The sequence below is a fragment of the Corvus moneduloides genome, chromosome 21, assembly GCF_009650955.1.
Source record: "Corvus moneduloides isolate bCorMon1 chromosome 21, bCorMon1.pri, whole genome shotgun sequence".
In the NCBI taxonomy this organism is placed as follows: domain Eukaryota; kingdom Metazoa; phylum Chordata; class Aves; order Passeriformes; family Corvidae; genus Corvus; species Corvus moneduloides.
In genome coordinates, this window is record NC_045496.1 from 982,633 (window position 1) to 1,001,234 (window position 18,602).

The 18,602-nt window shown below is 43.7% G+C and overlaps 1 protein-coding gene and 1 long non-coding RNA gene across 5 annotated transcripts in view; one reads left to right on the top strand and one right to left on the bottom strand.

Annotated features, from left to right (window-relative positions):
• The window catches only part of NR6A1 (nuclear receptor subfamily 6 group A member 1), a 76,758-nt gene that overhangs the window by 11,998 nt on the left and 46,158 nt on the right, over positions 1-18,602 (top strand). For 2 of the 3 annotated variants that reach the window (XM_032130783.1, XM_032130784.1), the window contains exon 2: positions 1,016-1,075. The exons of the other annotated variant lie outside the window; for it this stretch is intronic. In XM_032130783.1, coding sequence (XP_031986674.1) covers positions 1,016-1,075 — 60 coding nt within the window. The remainder of the gene's footprint in view (positions 1-1,015; positions 1,076-18,602) is intronic. 3 annotated transcript variants of the gene reach the window in all.
• LOC116454323 overlaps positions 1-18,602 on the bottom strand; it is a 28,578-nt gene that overhangs the window by 8,562 nt on the left and 1,414 nt on the right. The window contains exon 2 of one of the 2 annotated variants that reach the window (XR_004244063.1): positions 7,112-7,140. This is a non-coding gene — a long non-coding RNA (uncharacterized LOC116454323). Of the gene's footprint in view, positions 1-7,111; positions 11,149-18,602 lie in introns of both variants that reach the window. The other variant, XR_004244064.1, reaches the window with a different exon arrangement.

Below are 18,602 nucleotides of genomic sequence, written 5' to 3' on the forward strand. Positions count from 1 at the left end.
AACACTGGTCCTCAGGGAACTGCCTGCTGCCTGAGAAATGGGAATTGCAAGAATGTGAAAGGCAGGATTCGGGCTGGCAGCAAAGCCTGGCTGTGGGCTGGAGTTGTGCTTTTGGGGCTGTGTTCTGTGGTTAGGAATGTAAACTTGTAGTGTGCATTTATTGGGTCTTAGACCTAAACAAGAGTTATAGAATATATAATCATGTGGGACCTACCAGCATTGAAATGATGGAGATGGAGACTCAGCTGCTCGACTTGGGTGTTGGTGGTGATGTGCTGAGAGGGGCTGTGGTCTTTTGAGAGAGATCAAGCCCAAAGAATGCATCTTTGCTTTACCTCATGCCGGGTTAAAACTGACCCTGTTACTGCAAGATGGTTTTCTCTGGTTTGGGTCCTGGAAAGGTGGATTCTTTCCAAAACACAGAGGGCAATCTGGCATTTGTTTTTGATCACATTCTGACTTTGAGGGTTTTCATTGGCAAACACAGGCAGGAAGTTCTGCTTCTTTTCTCAGCTGTTAGAAAATAAAGCTTTGGAGTGTCCTGTGCTTAAAGATACTTGTTTCTGATGCTGCTCCAGAACAAATGCCAGCAGCTTGCCAGTCTTTGGAAGAGGATCTCTCTTCTGATCAGTAATCTTTTGAAGGTTCACTGGATGCAGATGGGAGATCATCATGTCCTTTCATTCCACAATAATGCTCTGCATAGAGTTTAAAGCTGATGTAATTTAGACTTTCTTTGTGCTGGAAGTTGCTCTGAATTGATATTCTCAGACCATCACAAGTTAGAAATTACTAATATGACTGCTCAGAAAAGTAGATCTACAGATAATGTGTATGAGAGAAATACCTTGAAAGGGGGAAAGCAGATGCTGTTAAAATTACCTGCTTCTCAAAGCAGCTTCCTCAAGTGATTGAAGACACCTGTATTCAATTTCAGTGTAAATTAAAGTTTTCAAAATAAAACCTTCTCAGTAACGTGCACATCACATCTTTCTCATTTTCACTTTCCCATTAGCTACAGATGTGGAGCAGATGAGTTCCTCCTCTCCTGTCCTCCCTATGAACTCCATGGGCAGTAAGTACCCCTTTTCTTGCCATGTGTGACGAGGTAGAATTTCTTCTTCTGAGATAATCCAGAGATGGGAATTGATACTCCATGGTAGAGACTTGGAGAAGTTTTAGAGCTGATGCTTATTCATGGAAGTGAGGATTCCCATAGCAGAGAGCTGATGAGGTATTTCTCACAAAAGTAGCACAGACCAGGTCTGTACATCATTATTTACACCAGCAGAATGCAGGTTGTGTAACATGTGTTGCCACCAGAGATATCTCAGTGAAGGAGATGCCTGCATGAGTGATAGAAACTCCTGAGGTGATGTAAATTATGTTGACACAGGAGTATTTTTCTGCAGTGTTTCAGTATTACACTTGGAAGTCTATAGCCTGGAATTTCTCATGAAACTCAGAGCGTTGGTGAAATCCACCTCAGTTTCAGGGTAATTCTGGGCCTGTAATTTTTTGAGACTTTGAAAATCTGAGCTGCTGGACACTTAAAAAAGTAGGAATTCAGAACCCCTTCTTAACACTCCATCTAGTGGCATTTGCTGTGCGGAGGGACCAATCGATGGGAATCCACTAGATGGCAACAGGCCCTTGTCAGACTGGTGGGACTGGGAAACTGTGTCCTTAACAGGGCTGAGAACCTCTCATTCAGAGCAACTTTTCATCTCATTGTTTGGGAACTCTGTGGATTTTTCAAATGTGGCAGTCTTTTAACTGACAGCTTATTTCAAAAGTAATGCTCAGATGTTCACAACTGCTTAAAAGCCTCCCAGAGCCAGGATACTGTCCTTTCCACATGCCTTTGTGCTGGTGGACTTGCACTTACTTTTACTGGAGAACTGTGGTTCCTCTGTGATGGGAATGAAAACATGGTTCCTTCCTTTATAATGAGAACAGCCCTGTGGAATGCATGCAAGGTAGGCTCCAAGTTGTAACATGTGTGCAGTTATTTGCCTGCTGATTAATTAAACACATCTTTGTTGGTATCTAGCTAGGTTTTCATGCAGTTTGTCACTTTTATATGGAAACAGATAATTTGCAAATGCATATGTAGAATAATTTTTCATTCTAGAGACGTGTATAGTTTATGATGATACATTGGCTAATATTCTGTTGAACCTTTGTGGCCTGACATAGCTCAGATTTATTCTTGTGCACTGAAAGGTATTAAAACAAAACTAAATGTTCCATGGTATTCTCCCAGCAGAATGTGTCTGCAAAAAAAGGCAGGACTGTCCAACATGAGCTGAGTGACTCTTTCCCCTTAAATAACTGTATCTTATTGCTACTGTGAGTTTGTCTAACTACAGCTTTCATGTCTGTTATCTTTTGCTAAACTGAAAAATGCTTGTCAAACGTCTGTTCCCTATGAAGATATTTATATAAACTTTTGATAAACTAAATAAACCGAGCTCCTCCAGTTCTTTTGATGTCCTCCTGTGTCTCGATCACCGGGTCAGTGCTGGTGGCCACTCCGGCCGGTCGTGATGATGACCCAGCCCTCGCTGGCCTCCGGTGTGGATGGATGAGCCCTGGCAATTTCTGCTGGGCAGGCCCCAGACTTCTCCAGCCCCAGCTGTCCCATGGCTGTGGTGGCAGCACTGAATGTGCTGGTGCTCAGTGTCACCCTGATGTGCCCCAGGGCAGGCAGATTTGCGGGGTGGTGGCTCTGGTAGTCGGCAAACAGTTGCTGACACAAACATCTAAAGCTTCCCAAGCATGAATTTGAAAACATTCTGAACATGCCTGCTAACCTGTCTTCCCTTAGTTAAGTTTTTTCCTTTGCTGTCTCCTTACCAAACATGATTAAGGCAAAAAAACCAAACCAAAACAAAAAAAAAACAAACCAAAACAAAAAAACCCCCAAAAAATCTGGAGGATTTTTTTACAGCCAAGTAGGAACCCAAATTTTAAGCTTATTTGTGCATCCAGAGCATTTGAGATGTGTGGAGTGTCTGTGCAAGCCTTTGGCTTGTCATGCATTGGCAAACTGGGATAATGGCTCCTTTATTGTAATTTTCCCTGTTTGTCTGAAATGCCTTATTCAGAGAAACTGCAGTGAATTATTTTCACATGTCCTTGCAGTAAAGACGAACACCTCTGTCAGGACTTCTGTATTTTCTACTTTCATACAGGTATACATGAGGAAAACCAGTTGCCTGAAATGTCTGTTTAAAATAACACAGAAGTGCTTTCTTGTACATCCTGTAAGATGTCGCTGGAAAAAATCCAAATTGTGCACTCTCACTTCTGAATGAGTCTGCCAAGCATGCTGAAAAATTTGAGATTTCAAAGGCAGAATGTCAAACTGCATCAAAAACGAGTCATTTGTCTTGTTTTCATAATGGTAGAACAATTTGGCAGACGTGCTTTTGGGCTGCTTGCTGTTACACTGCTGTGGTAAATTCCTGTACTAAACCACCACACTTACCCAGGGTGTCAGTGGAAGTGCTCACTGGGAGTGACTGAACAGGGCCCTTTGCTGTCAGACCCAGGGAGAGGGGAGACTTTTCCTAAAACTCCACTTTTGCAAAGTTCAGTCCGTTTAGTGTGTAGCTGTTGAACTTGGTGGAGCTGTTCCTGTGTAAAATTGAACAAGTTTAAGTCTTTTAACAGAACAAGCAGATTTATTTTGAATATTCACCAAACTGGAGTTTACAAGTCCTTGGTGAGTTGTTCTGACTTGAGCTGTACAGTGAGCTGAGGGACATGGTTCCTGTGGGATAGCAGCACAGCGTGCCTGAACAGGCTGCTTCAGGATAATCCTGTGAGCAACTGGAGGAGCAAACAAGGCATAAGAGAAGTGCTTGGACCCTTTACTGCACAGGGGATTGACTGACACCACTGCTGAGCAGAGTGGGATCCACCATTGCTGCTCTGAGTGGTGTGGGGGGCACCACAGGGACCTCCTAACTTTACTGCATTGCACTGTCCAGAGACAGGGGCATTTCTGGGAACAGGTAGGTCATGCCAATCATGTGAAAACACTTGGAGGGCAGCTCGAGAGGCTGCTCTTCTGTGTCACAGCAGTGTCAGTTGTGTCTGTCATGCACAGATGTGTCTGCTCCTCCCTGCACAGCTGCAGAGCAGGAAGGTCCCTGCCTGCCCCAGGCAGTCAGCTCCAGCTCCTTGTCTTTCCAATGTAATTGAAGCTGGCCTTGCCCACCACAGCCCTGAAGAATGTTCTCTGCAGCAGTACCTTAAATCACTATTTTCTGTTTCCTTCCTTCCATTATCATCCCTGTCAATCCAAAGCCCCACAGCTTCAGTTCCCTTTGTAGGACCGGTGCTGTTCCATAGCTTGGCTTGCTCAGGAGGAAGTTTAATTTCCTATAAACTGGTAAAGCTGTAGGTTTATGCTTTACTGACAGATTTGCCAATTGGGTGTCACTTTTATTAGAACTGAACTAGTTCCTCAACTGTTCTGCTCCTTTAAAAATTCCTGTGCAGTTCTTAATTAGCACTCAGATTTGCTCATGAAGGAGCTGGATGACGTGTCCTGAACTTCTTTGGTGGGACAATGGCACAGCCATAGACCTGCCTTACACCGTTTTGGGAGGCAGAACTTGGACACGGCATTTCTTTGGCACAAGTGTCACTTTTCTTGCCAGAAGAGCCACCCTGGCCATCTGAATGGGTGGTCCTGGGCTGTCCGAGCAGGTGGTCCTTGGCTGGCTGGTCCGCAGTTTGCATTCATTGATCAGTGAGTTGATAGAAATGAAAACCCACCGACAGCAATGAATGTTGATTGCAGCCATTAGATGCTGAAGATGCCACAGTGGTGATGCTGTCACATGGAACTCCCTGTGGCAGCTGTCAAGTCTTGGTGATTCTGGCAAGCACACGTTCACAGGGAGAGGAGTAGAAAATACTCTTCTTTAGAAATGACATAAAAAATAATATATAAATCACCTTTTGTTTTGTAAGGTGATTATTTTTGCTTGGTCACTCCACTTCTACTACAGATTTTTGCAGCCAGGAATACCTGGTCTGTAGTTGATGGAGCAGGTAACTATGAGCTGGACCACTTTCCACTGGCACCCGTTTAGACAAAGGCCTGTTTGACACTTTAGTGCCCAATGGTGATCTGATATAGGCACATAAAGGTGCCAGGTGTGTTTGAAGGGTTAACTTTCAACAGCCTGTGCTTTCTCTTCAGCTTGAGATGGGGTGGGGTGTTTTTTCTTTTTTTGTTAAGTGCTGCCCATCTGTGACCATATACAGAAGTAAAATTTTACATGTTAGAAGATCTCTTCTTCTAGAACAGCCCAAGACAATATTCCCTGGCACATGCTTTGGGTCTTTTCTTATTTTATGGATCCTGCAGTCCCTGTGAGGGCAAAACAAGTGCCTGCACCCTTGTGAAGGCACCCACTGCCAGAGCCTGCAGTCCTGGTCACCCAGCCGGGCTGGAAAGGGTTCCACGTAGGTACCACTGAGGTGTCTGAGCCCTTGGCTTTCTGTTCCTTTGAAAGGAAGGCGGTTTCCTTGCTTGCCTGGGTGCAGAGCCACAGCCTGAGCCATGGGAGCAGCTGGACCTGGCTGGGAGGGAGCCACTCCTCGCCTGGCATTCCCGGTGAGCAGCTGCTGAAATCCAGTGCAGGTTCCTGGGAGCAAATGAACTGACATTCCAAAGCTTTTTCCAGCAAAGCTCAAGTTGCCAGCCCAAATGGAAATGAGGTTTCCCTCCTGATCTGGCCTGTATTCTACTATTTTGAACATATACCACGCTCAGATTTGTTTCCAAGTGTCCCATATGGTGTGGATACGTTCCTGCTTTTGTGCTGCCCATACAAAACCTTCCATTGATCTCTTATACTCTGTTCTGCACAAATGCTATGCTAGTATAAAGCTTTAATTCTTTTTTTTTTTTTTTAAGAGCAAACAAGCATTTCTTATACATCAATTCACTTTTAGAGAAAGTAGAACTGGAAAAACTCAACCTCTGTAGCTCTTAATATAATCTGTAAATCATGACCTGCTAATGGCAACCACATGTGAAATCTCTGAAGGTTCAGGCTTTCCATTTAACAGAGGGTTTGTGATAAACCTCAAGGTACAGTCAACGGTCGATGGTTTTTTCTAGTTCTCAAACTCACCGACAGCGTTGAATGTTCACTGAAGCTATCCAAAGATGGCTGTATACATGCACTGTACGGATTTTCCATGCATATGTTTTCCATAGACTGGCTGTGGAAACACTGCTGAGGACTGCACATTCTTTATTGTAAAGCCTTAAACTGCAAAGTATTTTAATTACGGAATGGAACCTTGAGGACTAATGAATTGCAGAAGTGTAATGCTCTGGTTGTGGATGCTGAGTTGACTTAGTATTTCTTAAACCAGCTTGGAATATATCGGCGTTGCAGTTGTGGAAAAACCTTTCCTCTTGTGGATAGGCATGTTCTCAATAGCAGCACCAAGGATGTTTATAATGATTCTGATTTCTTTATTAAGTTCACTTAAAAATCAAAAAGACTGGGGGTGGGGGGCACCCATAATGCTAAACCAACAGAAATGAGAGAAGGGGATCTACTTCTTAGTGGAGTACATAGTGTCTGTATTTCCACAGCTCCTGTCCCCACTCTTCTTTCCCCTGAAAAGAGGAAAAGGGGGTTTAATCTCTTTAAATCTCTATATTGCATCTAATTATCTTCACCTTTTCCACCTGGCTCGCATGGTTCCAGAGAGATGAATTATTTGCAGTTTGTTTGTTAAAAAGTAAATCTGCAGCTGTATCTGAAATAACTTTCCTGTGAGTGCAGTGGAGCCTACAGAGTCAGCAGGGATAATTTACGGTTAAATGCTGGAAACTTGCTTTAAATTTGGAGTATTTTCTCTTGTTGTAGGGATCTAGCAGTTTCTCTCTGAATATCCTGAGCTGATACATGTAATTTAACAGTAAGCGTATTGTCTAATAAAGTACTTGAAGCAATCTTGCTCCAGGAATACAGTTAGTAGCCTGCACTTAAACTGATTGATTTTAATGGTATCGTTAAACATCAGCTGATACTGAAAATCAAAAGAATTCTCTGAAAATTAGTCTCACCTTTTTCTTGCCATCTCTTGGAGTAGGAGCTGGTGGAAAGAACAAAGACAATTTGAATTAATCACAAGCAGTGCTCAGCCTGGAGTGTTAAGCCGCAGGAGTGTCCCAGTGTGAAGGGTGACTACATGTGGTAGGTATAACATAAATCAAGGAAACTCAGTTCAAGTCAAGCATGAAATTTTGGTTTTAACAAACCAAAACAGTGTGTTTGTATTTAAAGGACACTGTGAGAGAGGCTTTTTTCTCAATTCACTACTTCTTCCTCCTTTATCCCTCCAATGACCTTCGAGGTAGTAACTTTCATCTTGTTTCATGATTTCAGAGCCTGAATTTCTTCTGAATGTTAAACTGTACACGTTATTTCTATACCCTGGCTGCACACTCCTTCCCCTTTGCCAAGTTCAAAGCTCTCCATCAGATTTTTTGGACAGACTCTGAAATGATAAAATAGTTCTCTGGAAACTGTAAGTGGGCAATATGTGCAAGGCAAACTCCAAAAGTTATGGTCTGCACCAAACCTTCAGCACACCTTCCTCTCTCTGAGACTTCTTTCACCTAGGAAGCACTGAAACGAGCTGACAGCTGCCACCTCGATTGTTATTCCTTAATTATTATTTTTTGTTCTTAAAAAAGCATTAAGTGGACCCTCCCCACATGCTGACAGGAGTCCCTGAAAGCCCAACTCTGTTCTCTGTGCACGGAACACCTTGTGAACTGGGATCCCTGTAAGGCCACCAGTCAGGAGGCAGTGATTGCTGAACTAGACTTTTCTATGAATGAAAGTATTGAACATTTGGAGCACATGGGGTTTTCTTTCAATTTGCATACAAACCCTGAAACACAGAGGTTAACATGGTAATTGTCTGGCACAGGATTGAGTTCATTTGGTGGATGTTTCTTATGCTCTTTTTATTTATGGTGGCTGAACAATTCTTACACCCTAATCCAATCATTCTACTAGCGCCTGACAATAAGGCTTTTATTTAGCAGGGCAGAAATCCCAACAGCACTGCCCTAAAGTATCACTAAATAAATTTTACATATGCATCTGGTAGTAAAACAGCTTTCCTTTCCCTCCCACCCCTTGTGCTGTAGCTGTGACTCTCATGAGGGAGGTGTGTGACCCCAGTGATAGAAACTGGGGCCAAGATTGTCCTCAGCACATGACAGTGTCTTACTGCCTGCCTGGAGCATCCATGGAAATGCCATGTGCAAGCACACTTGCTTTGTCCTGGAACAAGCTTTAACTGTACTGTAAGAAAATGTGTTTTCTTTGTCGAGGTAAATGACTTCAGCAGGGTAAGCATGCAAATACACCTTGGGGAGACAAGAGCATGGGACTGCTGGCAGTAATTTTAGTCATTGCTGTTTCATTGAAATTTGGGTGAGTGTTTAACTAGCAATGCCAAGGCCAAACACTTCAGATTCATCAGTCTTCTACAGTGAGCACTGGAGATTATTTTTAACTGTCCAAAAATTCCTTGGATTACTACTTGACAGTCCTGGGGCTACATGAAATCAGGGAACAAAGTTACCAGTCTGTTCCATTTGCCCTTTTAGAACATAGTGCTGTGATGGTGATCCTGGAGAAAATAGATGCAGAGCTCTGCTGGGACCTGGCAGAAATGCTGTTGGTACCAGTTTCCAGCCTTTTAGGGAGGACTTACCAAGTTCTTTTGATCTCATTCTAGGTTGACAAGCTTGCTTGTGGATGCAACATACCCTAGACTTTTGTAAGGTGTTTGACTTAATACCGAATGACAATTTAAACTGGTATGATACAAATTTGCTGTGGCAAATGTTAAAGGGATTAACAAATGACAAACGGGGAGGTTTGAATGCAGTTCCAAGTGGGAACGTGATCCAGTTGGCGCAGCCTTAGAATGACTTGGCCATGTCCTAAAGCATCGTGGTTTCTGGCCTGGGAGAAACGTAGTATCCCAGGTTAGCAGGTTTGGGGTATTTTAGACAGAAGAGTGACACAGATTTGGATCTCTAGATAAATCAGGTTAAGTGAATGCTTTGGTACAGTCGAATGCAAAGTTCCATGTTTGGGAACCAGGAATACAGAGCATGTGTGAGGATAAAGGACTCGGCCCATGAAGTGGTACTTGCCACAAGGATAATTAACTGCATGTGTGTGTACAACCTGACTCCTACTACTGTGCAAACAATGAAATACTGAACAGCAGCACAGGCTGGTGCATCTGCATTTAGATCTCCTGAAACTGCTGAAAGGATGCTTTACCAGTTCTGGCACAGGATGCCCCGAAGACATCACTGAGCTGAGCAGGTTTCTGAAAGGTTGAGTGGAAAGCAATTAAATAACCAGAAAGACTGTCACTACTAAAATAAGGTTCTCTGAGGTAAACCAATGAAGGTTCAGGAGTTCTGTCCTGTCTCTTAGTATCTTCACCTGCACAGATGAGCCAGTTAGAGCACAGCAACCCTGCCCTGGGTTTGGGAATGGGTCTAGCTTCATAGCAGGGAAGCAGAACCTTGGCAGTGGGTGTTAGCAGGGAAAAATGGTTTGACTCTTCAGAAACTCAAGGTATCAACTTGTGTTTCAAGAGCATATAGAAAGAGTGGAAAGTTTTTTTGACCTATAGGGATGTGATTTTGCAAGAAAATTATACTAGACACTCATACTTGAAAAATACTAGGCTAAGACTCAGCAAGTGATTTCAGCTGAAAAGTAAAATTATTTTGGTTTTGATTCTTTTTGCCAAATGTGGTAGTATTTTAAAACAAGGCATTTATGAATGAGCTACTCTGGATGTTCTTGCAATCTGACATCCCAGATTGAGTAATGAGATGCCCTGTATTTTTTTAAGTGCTTCACTGAACTCTTTCTGAGCTATCAAAATGGTGAAATAGTTGTATTTTTAAAGCAAAACTTGTTTTATGTTTCTAGAACAAACACACAAGCTCTCAGGATCAAACTCTCCATCTCCTGTGACCTCCTAAAGGAAATAGTTGTCAAATTTGCTTGGTAGAGGAGGCTGGAAGACATGACCATGGGCAGGGGCTTTCTTGCTGACCTACTTAGACAGGAGGGATCACCTGGATTAGAGCCCAGCTCGCTGTCCTGTCTCCAGAGTTGTTCTGTGCAAGGTGAAGGGATCAGCATGCGACATCTCAAGCCCCTGCCCTCACACCACATTTCCCCAAGGACTGAGCACAGTCTCACTCAGGCTGGGGAGACGATCAGGAGCTTCTTCAGGACCATAACAGCTTCCCAGCACTCCAGGGGTGGTGGGAGGGATGTTGTTCTGAGAAGACAAGCAGGGATGGGTTTGGAGGGAGCTCCATTTATGAACTGTTTGTACCTGGACTGGAACAAAATGACCTCAGCCCAGAATGTCTCAGTAACGGTGTCATCTTCTCCTTTCACAGAACTTCAGAAATTGTCTTTGTTGGGAAAAAACTACTTTGGGATGTTTGGGACCACTACTGAATTGCAGCTGTTGGCTGCAATCAATAAAGCAGTTCTGACTCTTAAATAAAATCAAACCAGTGGCTAATGGATGTTTGGAGAAGGATACAAGGAGGAGAAGCTTGCATATTTCCTGCTAATCATCTCCTGTCTTCCAGACATTTTTCAGCACACACAGACTTCTGGAGACAGGCTTCTGTGCGTTCAGTCAGCAGGAATGCATTTTTCTTTTCATGAATTTGCACAGCTTCCCTGTGAACTTTTATCCCCTGTCTGTTAAGATAACATTTGTTGCCATGAAGATGATTGGCTGTGTTAGATCCATCACTTTTAATGGAGAGGAATCTCAGGTGTCCTCCTGATGGATTCCTGCAGTTGCACTATGCCCCAGCACATCTAACGCTGGGTAAGCAGCTTTGTGAGATATAAATAACGTTGTCTTTTCTGCTGTATTAAACATGCTCACAGTTCTTCAACACTGAGGACTGCGCTGCTCCAGACCCAGGATGTGTTACATTTATTGTGGTGGTGAATTTAGGATAAGTGCTTCCTCAGAAGGTCCCCCTGTGAAGACTGCTCTTCTTGGCTGGCAGCTTTGTGTCTGTGAAGATCAAAAGATTTCCCATTAGCTGTGAATTCAGGCATAGTTCCTGTGCGTGTTTCGGGAAGGAGAAAGATGATCTTAACTGCAGATGATTCTGTTACCGAGACTGTTTTCTGCCTTTTAGCTTTTTAGAAATTGCTGGCAGAGTCATCAGTCTGACAGTTTTCACAAAAATTAGCTCCTGTGTTGCAGAGAATTGCCTTGTTGTGCTGAGGCTGGAAGGAGCTGGACTTGCCAGTCTTTGCTAGGGCAGGGAGGGCAGGAAGCACCATCGGTTCTCCTGCTGGTCCCCAGAGTCCAGCTGAGGTTCCCTTGTCATTGTTTCTGGATGTATAATGTAGCTGGATAATGTCAGAGAATCCTGAGTTTGGAGTTAAGGTCTCCTTTGCTTTGGTGGGGCAGTGCCTTGAGTGGGCTCACCCCGAGCACGACGCCTGCCCCTGGATGTGTGTTTCACAGGAATCATTTTCATTTTCCCACGTGAGATACTGAAGACATGGCCAGAACCTCCACTTGCAATGGCCAAACATGGGAAAAATATGCTGCAAAGTAATTGGGAGAGAAATCTGAGGTCTGTTTTGTTGAGATGGCTTCCTGTGACTTTAGACCAGGGACATGACCGCCATGGAACTGCTGCCACGTGCCCCTGTTCACACACTGATCATACACAACACTATAAAAATAGAGATTTCTTTTTATATATGCTAATTGTGACTTTCATATTTGATTCCCTGTTTGGAATATTAGCAATTCCACATGGATAAAGCTTAGGTTATCTGCTTGGGAAGCAGTACGGATGGAGAGGGATCAAATGAAGGATTTGCTTTTCATAATCATAATGTCTCCTGATGTGTTGGTAACTGTCCCTTTCAAGATAATTAGTTCCTGGTTTTCATCTTTGTAATCCAGCAATTTTCATCTGATAGACTTCAAGATTTGAAGTTCTTCTCAAAAGAAATACCTGTAAAACCTCACTTTTTGGCTCAGTTTTGGCAGTGCGGCACCTCTGGGTCAGTTTTACGCTGCTACCTTGTTAGACTCCATTTCATGATACACTCAATGTAGTAAGGATTTTACTTCCAGTAACTGTATATAACTGAAGCAAAGAAAATGACATTACAGTGACATTGTAATGAGCAGGAAAATGAATCCTCATGTGGCTTTCTCCCCATCCTCCTCCCAAAGGTTATGAGATTTCTTATCCCTTGCCAACATCTGGCTTAGCTGGCAGCATGTTATTCTTTCCATGAGCAGTGTCTTCCTTGTGAGCTGAACGGGTGCCACACAGAACAAGTGCCCTGATCTCACTGAACCTCTGCAAGATCCTGGCTCCCATCTTCTGGCCGTGGTCACTCCCATTCAGCTACAGCAGGTACCACAAGGCCCAGATGGACGTGCTCCGGGCTGACAGGGAAACATCACATCCTAAGCATGGTCCCATCCACACCATGGATGGATTTCCACTACGTTTCCTTGCTCTTTTTTCCCGTTTTCACACCAAATTCATTCAGCCTTGTTTACACATGGTCTGAATGTACGTTGATCACGCGCTGGCTTTAGAGCTTCAGCCATGTTTCTGTGAGACTTTCCTCCCACTGTGTGTGGCTCAGCCAGAGCAGCACGTCTTGAACTGTTCTTCAGGTGTTAAAATTTAAAATAGAAGTGTCTTCAAAGACTTGTAGAACAACTAACTGTGATTTGGAGGTAAAAAAAGAGGCAGTCTCTTCTATCTGGTTACCAGGCAAATATTCTGTTGGAAGAAAGACTTCCTCCCCGGCCTCTTATATATTTAATTTCTTTGCTTTTGCGTGCTTTTAAATATTGGATGGATGTGGATATGACCCCCAGGTGAGCAGGACTCAGCCATTCTTCTCTGAATTATACATTTAGCCTATTCAAATGCAGCCATCATGTGAAACAAAAAGGAGAAAATGTACTTATGTTCATTTAGAAGAATGATCTTTGGATAACGTCACCAAATATCGCAGGGTTTTATCTTGCCTATAAAATAAATTGGTCCCAGTGTGCTGATATGCACATAAAAGTTTGAATATGAAAGTAGTATAAAATTCATATGAGTTGGTAGAACTCGCTTTAGAATTTTGAAAAAATGGGAACAGATTTCCTATGATCGATGCATGAGGGAGGGAGGGACGCGCTGCAGATTTTCATTTGTGAATCTCAACCTATTGGCATATTTTCTTTTTTGGTGCCCTTTCTCCTCATATTTGAGCGTATTAGCGACCTTTTGTCCTGGGGTGTGATGAGAGCACAAGTGTTCCTGATGTGCTTTGTACCCCAGCACCACAAGCCACAGAGACTGATGACGATGGTAATGCTCAAATTTGGTTGGTGGTCTTTGGACTGCGAGTTCTGCAATCACTTCATTGTTTTTATAGTTTTCCTTTTACACTGAACTCACTGGTGTTTAGAAAAGTTTCTAATATTTTAAGATACACTTTGTTGTCTTCCCTCTCGCCAGTACTTACACCAACAACAGCGGGGTTTGCATGGTCTGTGTTCTAGTAATTGCTCTCTACCAGAACAATTAAGAGCTGTGAGAGGAGAGGAAATTTGGATAAAATGTTCCAAATGGAAATCTGCTTCTATGTTGTTTCAGAATGACAACCCAGCAAGCATAGGTGGATGTACTGTAAATTGTCAGGATTCAGACAGCACCATCCTTATCCTCAGTAAACAGGCAGGGTTGGGAGGGACGTCTGGATCTGGGCAATCCACACCAACTCTCCTCCCAGGGCACCACAAAGCTCACACAGATACAAACAAAACAGCCTCACTCAAACATTTCTGTACGTTCTTCTCTTCCAAAGTAGACTGCAGAAATATTGCATCTACACCCTGGTTACTAAAGGCAAAAAATGAATTAAATAGGGCAAACAAAGCTGGAGCTAAGCTATTATGTATTTCAGATCGCTTAGTATTTGGCATGTGGACCAAATGCTTTAGATTATAAGGCATAAGCCTTTCAGAACCTTAAGTTATTTTAAAATTAAATGGATGACAGGCACAGGTCTGCTGCATGGATTTGATTTTCTTTGTATCTTAGCAGAAGTAGTAAGCAATGTCTCTAAGTATCTAATAAAGCTATTTTCTGCTATTACAGAAAGGTTTGCTATGAGAAACAGAACTGAGAGAGGACCACATTTTCAATAAAACAAATTGAACAGATTCTCAGAAATCTAGGTCACAGTAACAGATGACCTATACATGGTCCTAGTTTTTGATGCAACTGTCTAATCTGCTCTGAGAGTACTAGCCAGACATCATTCCTAATTGACCTTGATATTCAGTGAACAGAAAGAAAGCTAAAGCCACATGATATTTAAATCTTTAGCAGAAAATAATATATGGCAAACTTGAATGCATTCTGTTTTGCAACTAGGATCTTTTTAATGTGAACCTTGTCTGCAAACGTGTTGATCATCTTAAAGTCTGATTTTGAGGCTCTACCTAAAGAGATAAATCTGACTAGGAAGAGCCATTCATTACACCCAGTTGCAGGGGAGGGTTTTATGTATGTCTCATAACCACACTCGGTAATGCAGCCGCCCCGGTGGACTCCCCCAGCCTCCCCTGTGGAGGAGCAGCGTTCTCAGTGAGGTGAGAGCTGTCTCCTTGCCTGCACTGGGGGCTCAGCTCCAGCCTGAGCCCCCGGGGTACCCAGCCCTGGTTATGTAAATGGAGCTGCTGCCACTCCAGGGCACTGGTGTGCGTGCAGCTGGAAATGTAAGTAAATATGGGAGACTGGGAATTGATGTGCGTGGTGAAACCCTGACCACTTCTGCTCATAGACCAGATTAATCCTTTTTGTTCATGACATCAGACTCAAGATGTAGCACTATTTACAGAGGTACTGCAGACTTGTACACAGGAACAGAGGGATGTGTGCTCTAATGCTCAAGTAATGTGTGCTCAAAAGCCTGGAAAAAGCAAAGTAGGAAAGCCTTGAATACTCATATGACAAGGCATTTTCCAAGAGACCTATAAACTGATTTGGCTACCAAATTGAGAATCAGTAAACATATTGACAGAATTTTGGGGATTGGTAACCTGTAGCTTGCTGGACTCCATTGTGTTCCAATCTGCCTGCACTGGACACGCAGTGCCTGTGTCACCACTGGGCTCACCCTGCCGGGGCTGGAGCCAGCCCGGAGCACACAGCCCCGTCCCCCTGTGTTAGGGCAGCTCTGAGCTGAGGGCAGTGCCCGTGGGGGGACACGTTACTGCTCCACGTGCCGCCCGTGCCCACCCAGCCCTTACAGCTGGGCATTGCATCCCACCCAGCCTGGCCTTTCCGAGGGAAACACGGGTGAACCGCAGGGCTGAGCAGCGTGGTGGTGCAAAGCCAAGTTGTGCATGACCCCAAAGCCGTTATGGTGGAAAGGGACCTGCTACTGGGCAGCAGAATTCCCATTCCCAGGCTTCCTGCAATATTCATTCCCACACAATTAACTGCTAATGCAGGAGGGTTCTTGGGTTTGAGATGCAGCACTTGGCACTCAGAAATCTGCAGTTTTACCCAGGTCATTGCTGGCAGTGGGGTTCATTTCTTTGTGTTATGGTCCAGGGCAGCTGCAGATGGTTTGAGCTACTCTCAGGCAGAACACGGAGGGCAGGAATGACTGAGGTCTGTTTGAAGAGGTGATGTCATCAGACTGTACGTCCATGGTGCTTCTTAGGGAAACACATGCTTCCATGTTGTCCTTAATATCAAAACACCCAATTGTTATCTTTTGAGTTCTTAACATTTGAAACTGTTGAGCACTATTAATCAGCACTGTGGGTTTGAAACGATTACAGCATCTGCTGGCTATAATTAAGACAAAATGAAATTCCTAGGATTCCGCATTTTGTGTTAAATTGCCAAGTGTATTGTGAGATTGCAGCATACCTGACACATTTTTATTGGCAACCAACCCTGTAATGCAATACCATCTATTAATGGTCGGATTATACACGCACTGGTCTTCTGCATCTGCTGCACTTCCAAGGCTGTTAGTGGTTGTGACAGTGGTTCAGGCTTTATAAGCTTTCCCTTGGAATAGTTGTAACTGGAGTTGTGAAAACTGACTTTGGAATTATCTGTTATTTCTACGTGCAGTTTAAATAAACCCTGACCACATGAGAAGAGCCATCAGCATCCTTTTCTTATGTGCATGATGGGATTATTCCCATGTCCAGGCTGAGTCTGCAGATGTTTTGGGGGCAGGTTATGCCCAGGCATTCCTCTTATGGCTATTTCGATTAAGCAGAAGTGCTTTTTGCCTACTTATAATGGTCTGGTTTCCATTCAAAACTATGTGCTTAACAGGTACTCAAAATCTTACGACCCAATTGCAAGGACAAAATTTAACTTTTCAGCACAGTTTTTTTAGACAGCACTTTCAAGGGGTAGGTTTTATCATCAGCATCTGGATGAATATTAACTATTAGCAGTCTTACAGGTAACAGAAAAGGTTGCTGTATTTTAAGAACACCATGGAATTTCATCTAAAAGTGCGTTGCAGATAGAGCCATCAATATCCTTAACCTTTATTAAAAATAATAATGTTTTTGTTCAAAGGCCTATTTTAGGTAGGTCCTCCTGGGCTTGTCAGTACCAGCAAGAAAAAAATCAAAATAGGTGATAAGAATTGGGCTAGATTACAATCAAGCTAAGTTTTACTGAGAAGTAATACACCCAGGCCATTGTACTCCATCAGGAAGAGAATTCAAGGAAGTTATGTAATTACTCAGACAAAACTGACTCCTGTGAAAAGTATTTACATTCACATTTATATTTTTAATGTTCTGAAACAGCAGCTGAAAATTCTGTGAGCTGGCCCCTCACACGTACGGGTGTTTATTAGTTGTACAAGCAGCACTGTTTTTAGAAGTGTGTTCTTTTAGTCATCCAGCCTTCTTTTGCCCTACGTTGCTTGAAGGACCAGTGGAAGCAAGTCCATCATCTGCCTGATGGGCTGGTCAGAGCATTAGCAGTGCTCCTCCCAGGTGTCTCCCAGGCAGATGGACCTTCCTTGCTTTAGAACTCTTCCCCTTTTCCTGAGCTCACAAGGATTGTGTTGATAAAAACGTGCTTAATGGCAGCAAACAGCCCAACATTTGTTTCTGTATTTTATCATGCTTTGTATTGCTGCAGCTCATAACACACACACACACACACACACTTTCCAGCTGCAATATAGAACTCTCACTTTCATTGTTTTTCCTGGGTGAAGAAGAGCCAAGTCATCCCACTCCTGCTGCGCTCGCAGTGAGGCTCACACCTAGAGACACCCTGACATTGTTAAAACTGTGCCAGGCACACAGTCTTAAAAGCCTGTTGGACCAGGTATTTTATCTGGCGCTAAGGTGGTAGAAGAGGTAAGATTTATGGAAAAATACAAAAGGAGAGGAGGGCCAGCCCCAACCCTCCCGCTCTTTGGGAGAGGACTGCCCTGAGCCCCGGCGCGCGGCCGCGGCGCCGCGCACAGCGAGGGGCTGGCTTCTCAGCTAATAAAACCCGCTGGTTGGTTTTCTAATCTCGATAATTTCTGCTCATTGGCTCCAATCAGCGGATTAAAGCCCAGTCTCCGAGCAGTTCTCATTTTAACTCCAGACTGGGGGGAAAGTAAGGGAAATGGGAGGTACCAGACACTGAGCAGTTTGGTTTTCTTATTTATTTTTGTGTTTCCCAAGTTGACACAACGGAACAATGTTCTCCTCCACAGCTGGTACTGGAGCTGCATGGAGTAAATTTACTGAACCTTTTAGGATGAAATAAGCTGCCCAGCCTTGTCGCCTTACAACCACCACTAAACCAAGTCTATTAGACCACCACCCCATCTCAGGCTGGACATCAGCCACCTCGGTAACAAATCTCTGCTTTTATAAACACTTTGAGGTTTTCTGTCCTTAAATTCTATTAATTCCCCCCCCCCCACTCCCCCCAAATTAAAATTTCCAGCCAGATCATGCTTCTGCCTTCCAGACTCAGGGCAGCTGAAAAGTAACCATATGGACTTCATGATTTTATGTACTGCGACAATAAAGCTTTTATGACATTCTAGGTGGTTAAAAATGGCAGTCAGGAGCTCTTAAACATGGCACAGGCATGTTGCTGTTCTGAACCGACAGACCTGCCAACAGTGCATCAAAAGCTGTAATTTCCTGTGCAGTGAAGCCCCTATCTCTGCTGCCTCCAGCTTTGTGTCCCAGGGCTTGTGCCTGTGTGCTAACAAATCTCTATTGTCCAGCGGGGCGAATAGTGGCTGGGACCAAAGAATTGCTGTCTGGTTTCTATTCAAATCCAGGTAGTCAGAGATATGAATGGAGTTTCTCGAACAGCCATGTGAATAACCTCTGCTCTGCGTGGAGCTGCAGGCGCTGCGCTGGCTGCTCTGCGCCGTGGCTCTGGGGAGCACACCACTTGGAAATACACTTTTAATGCT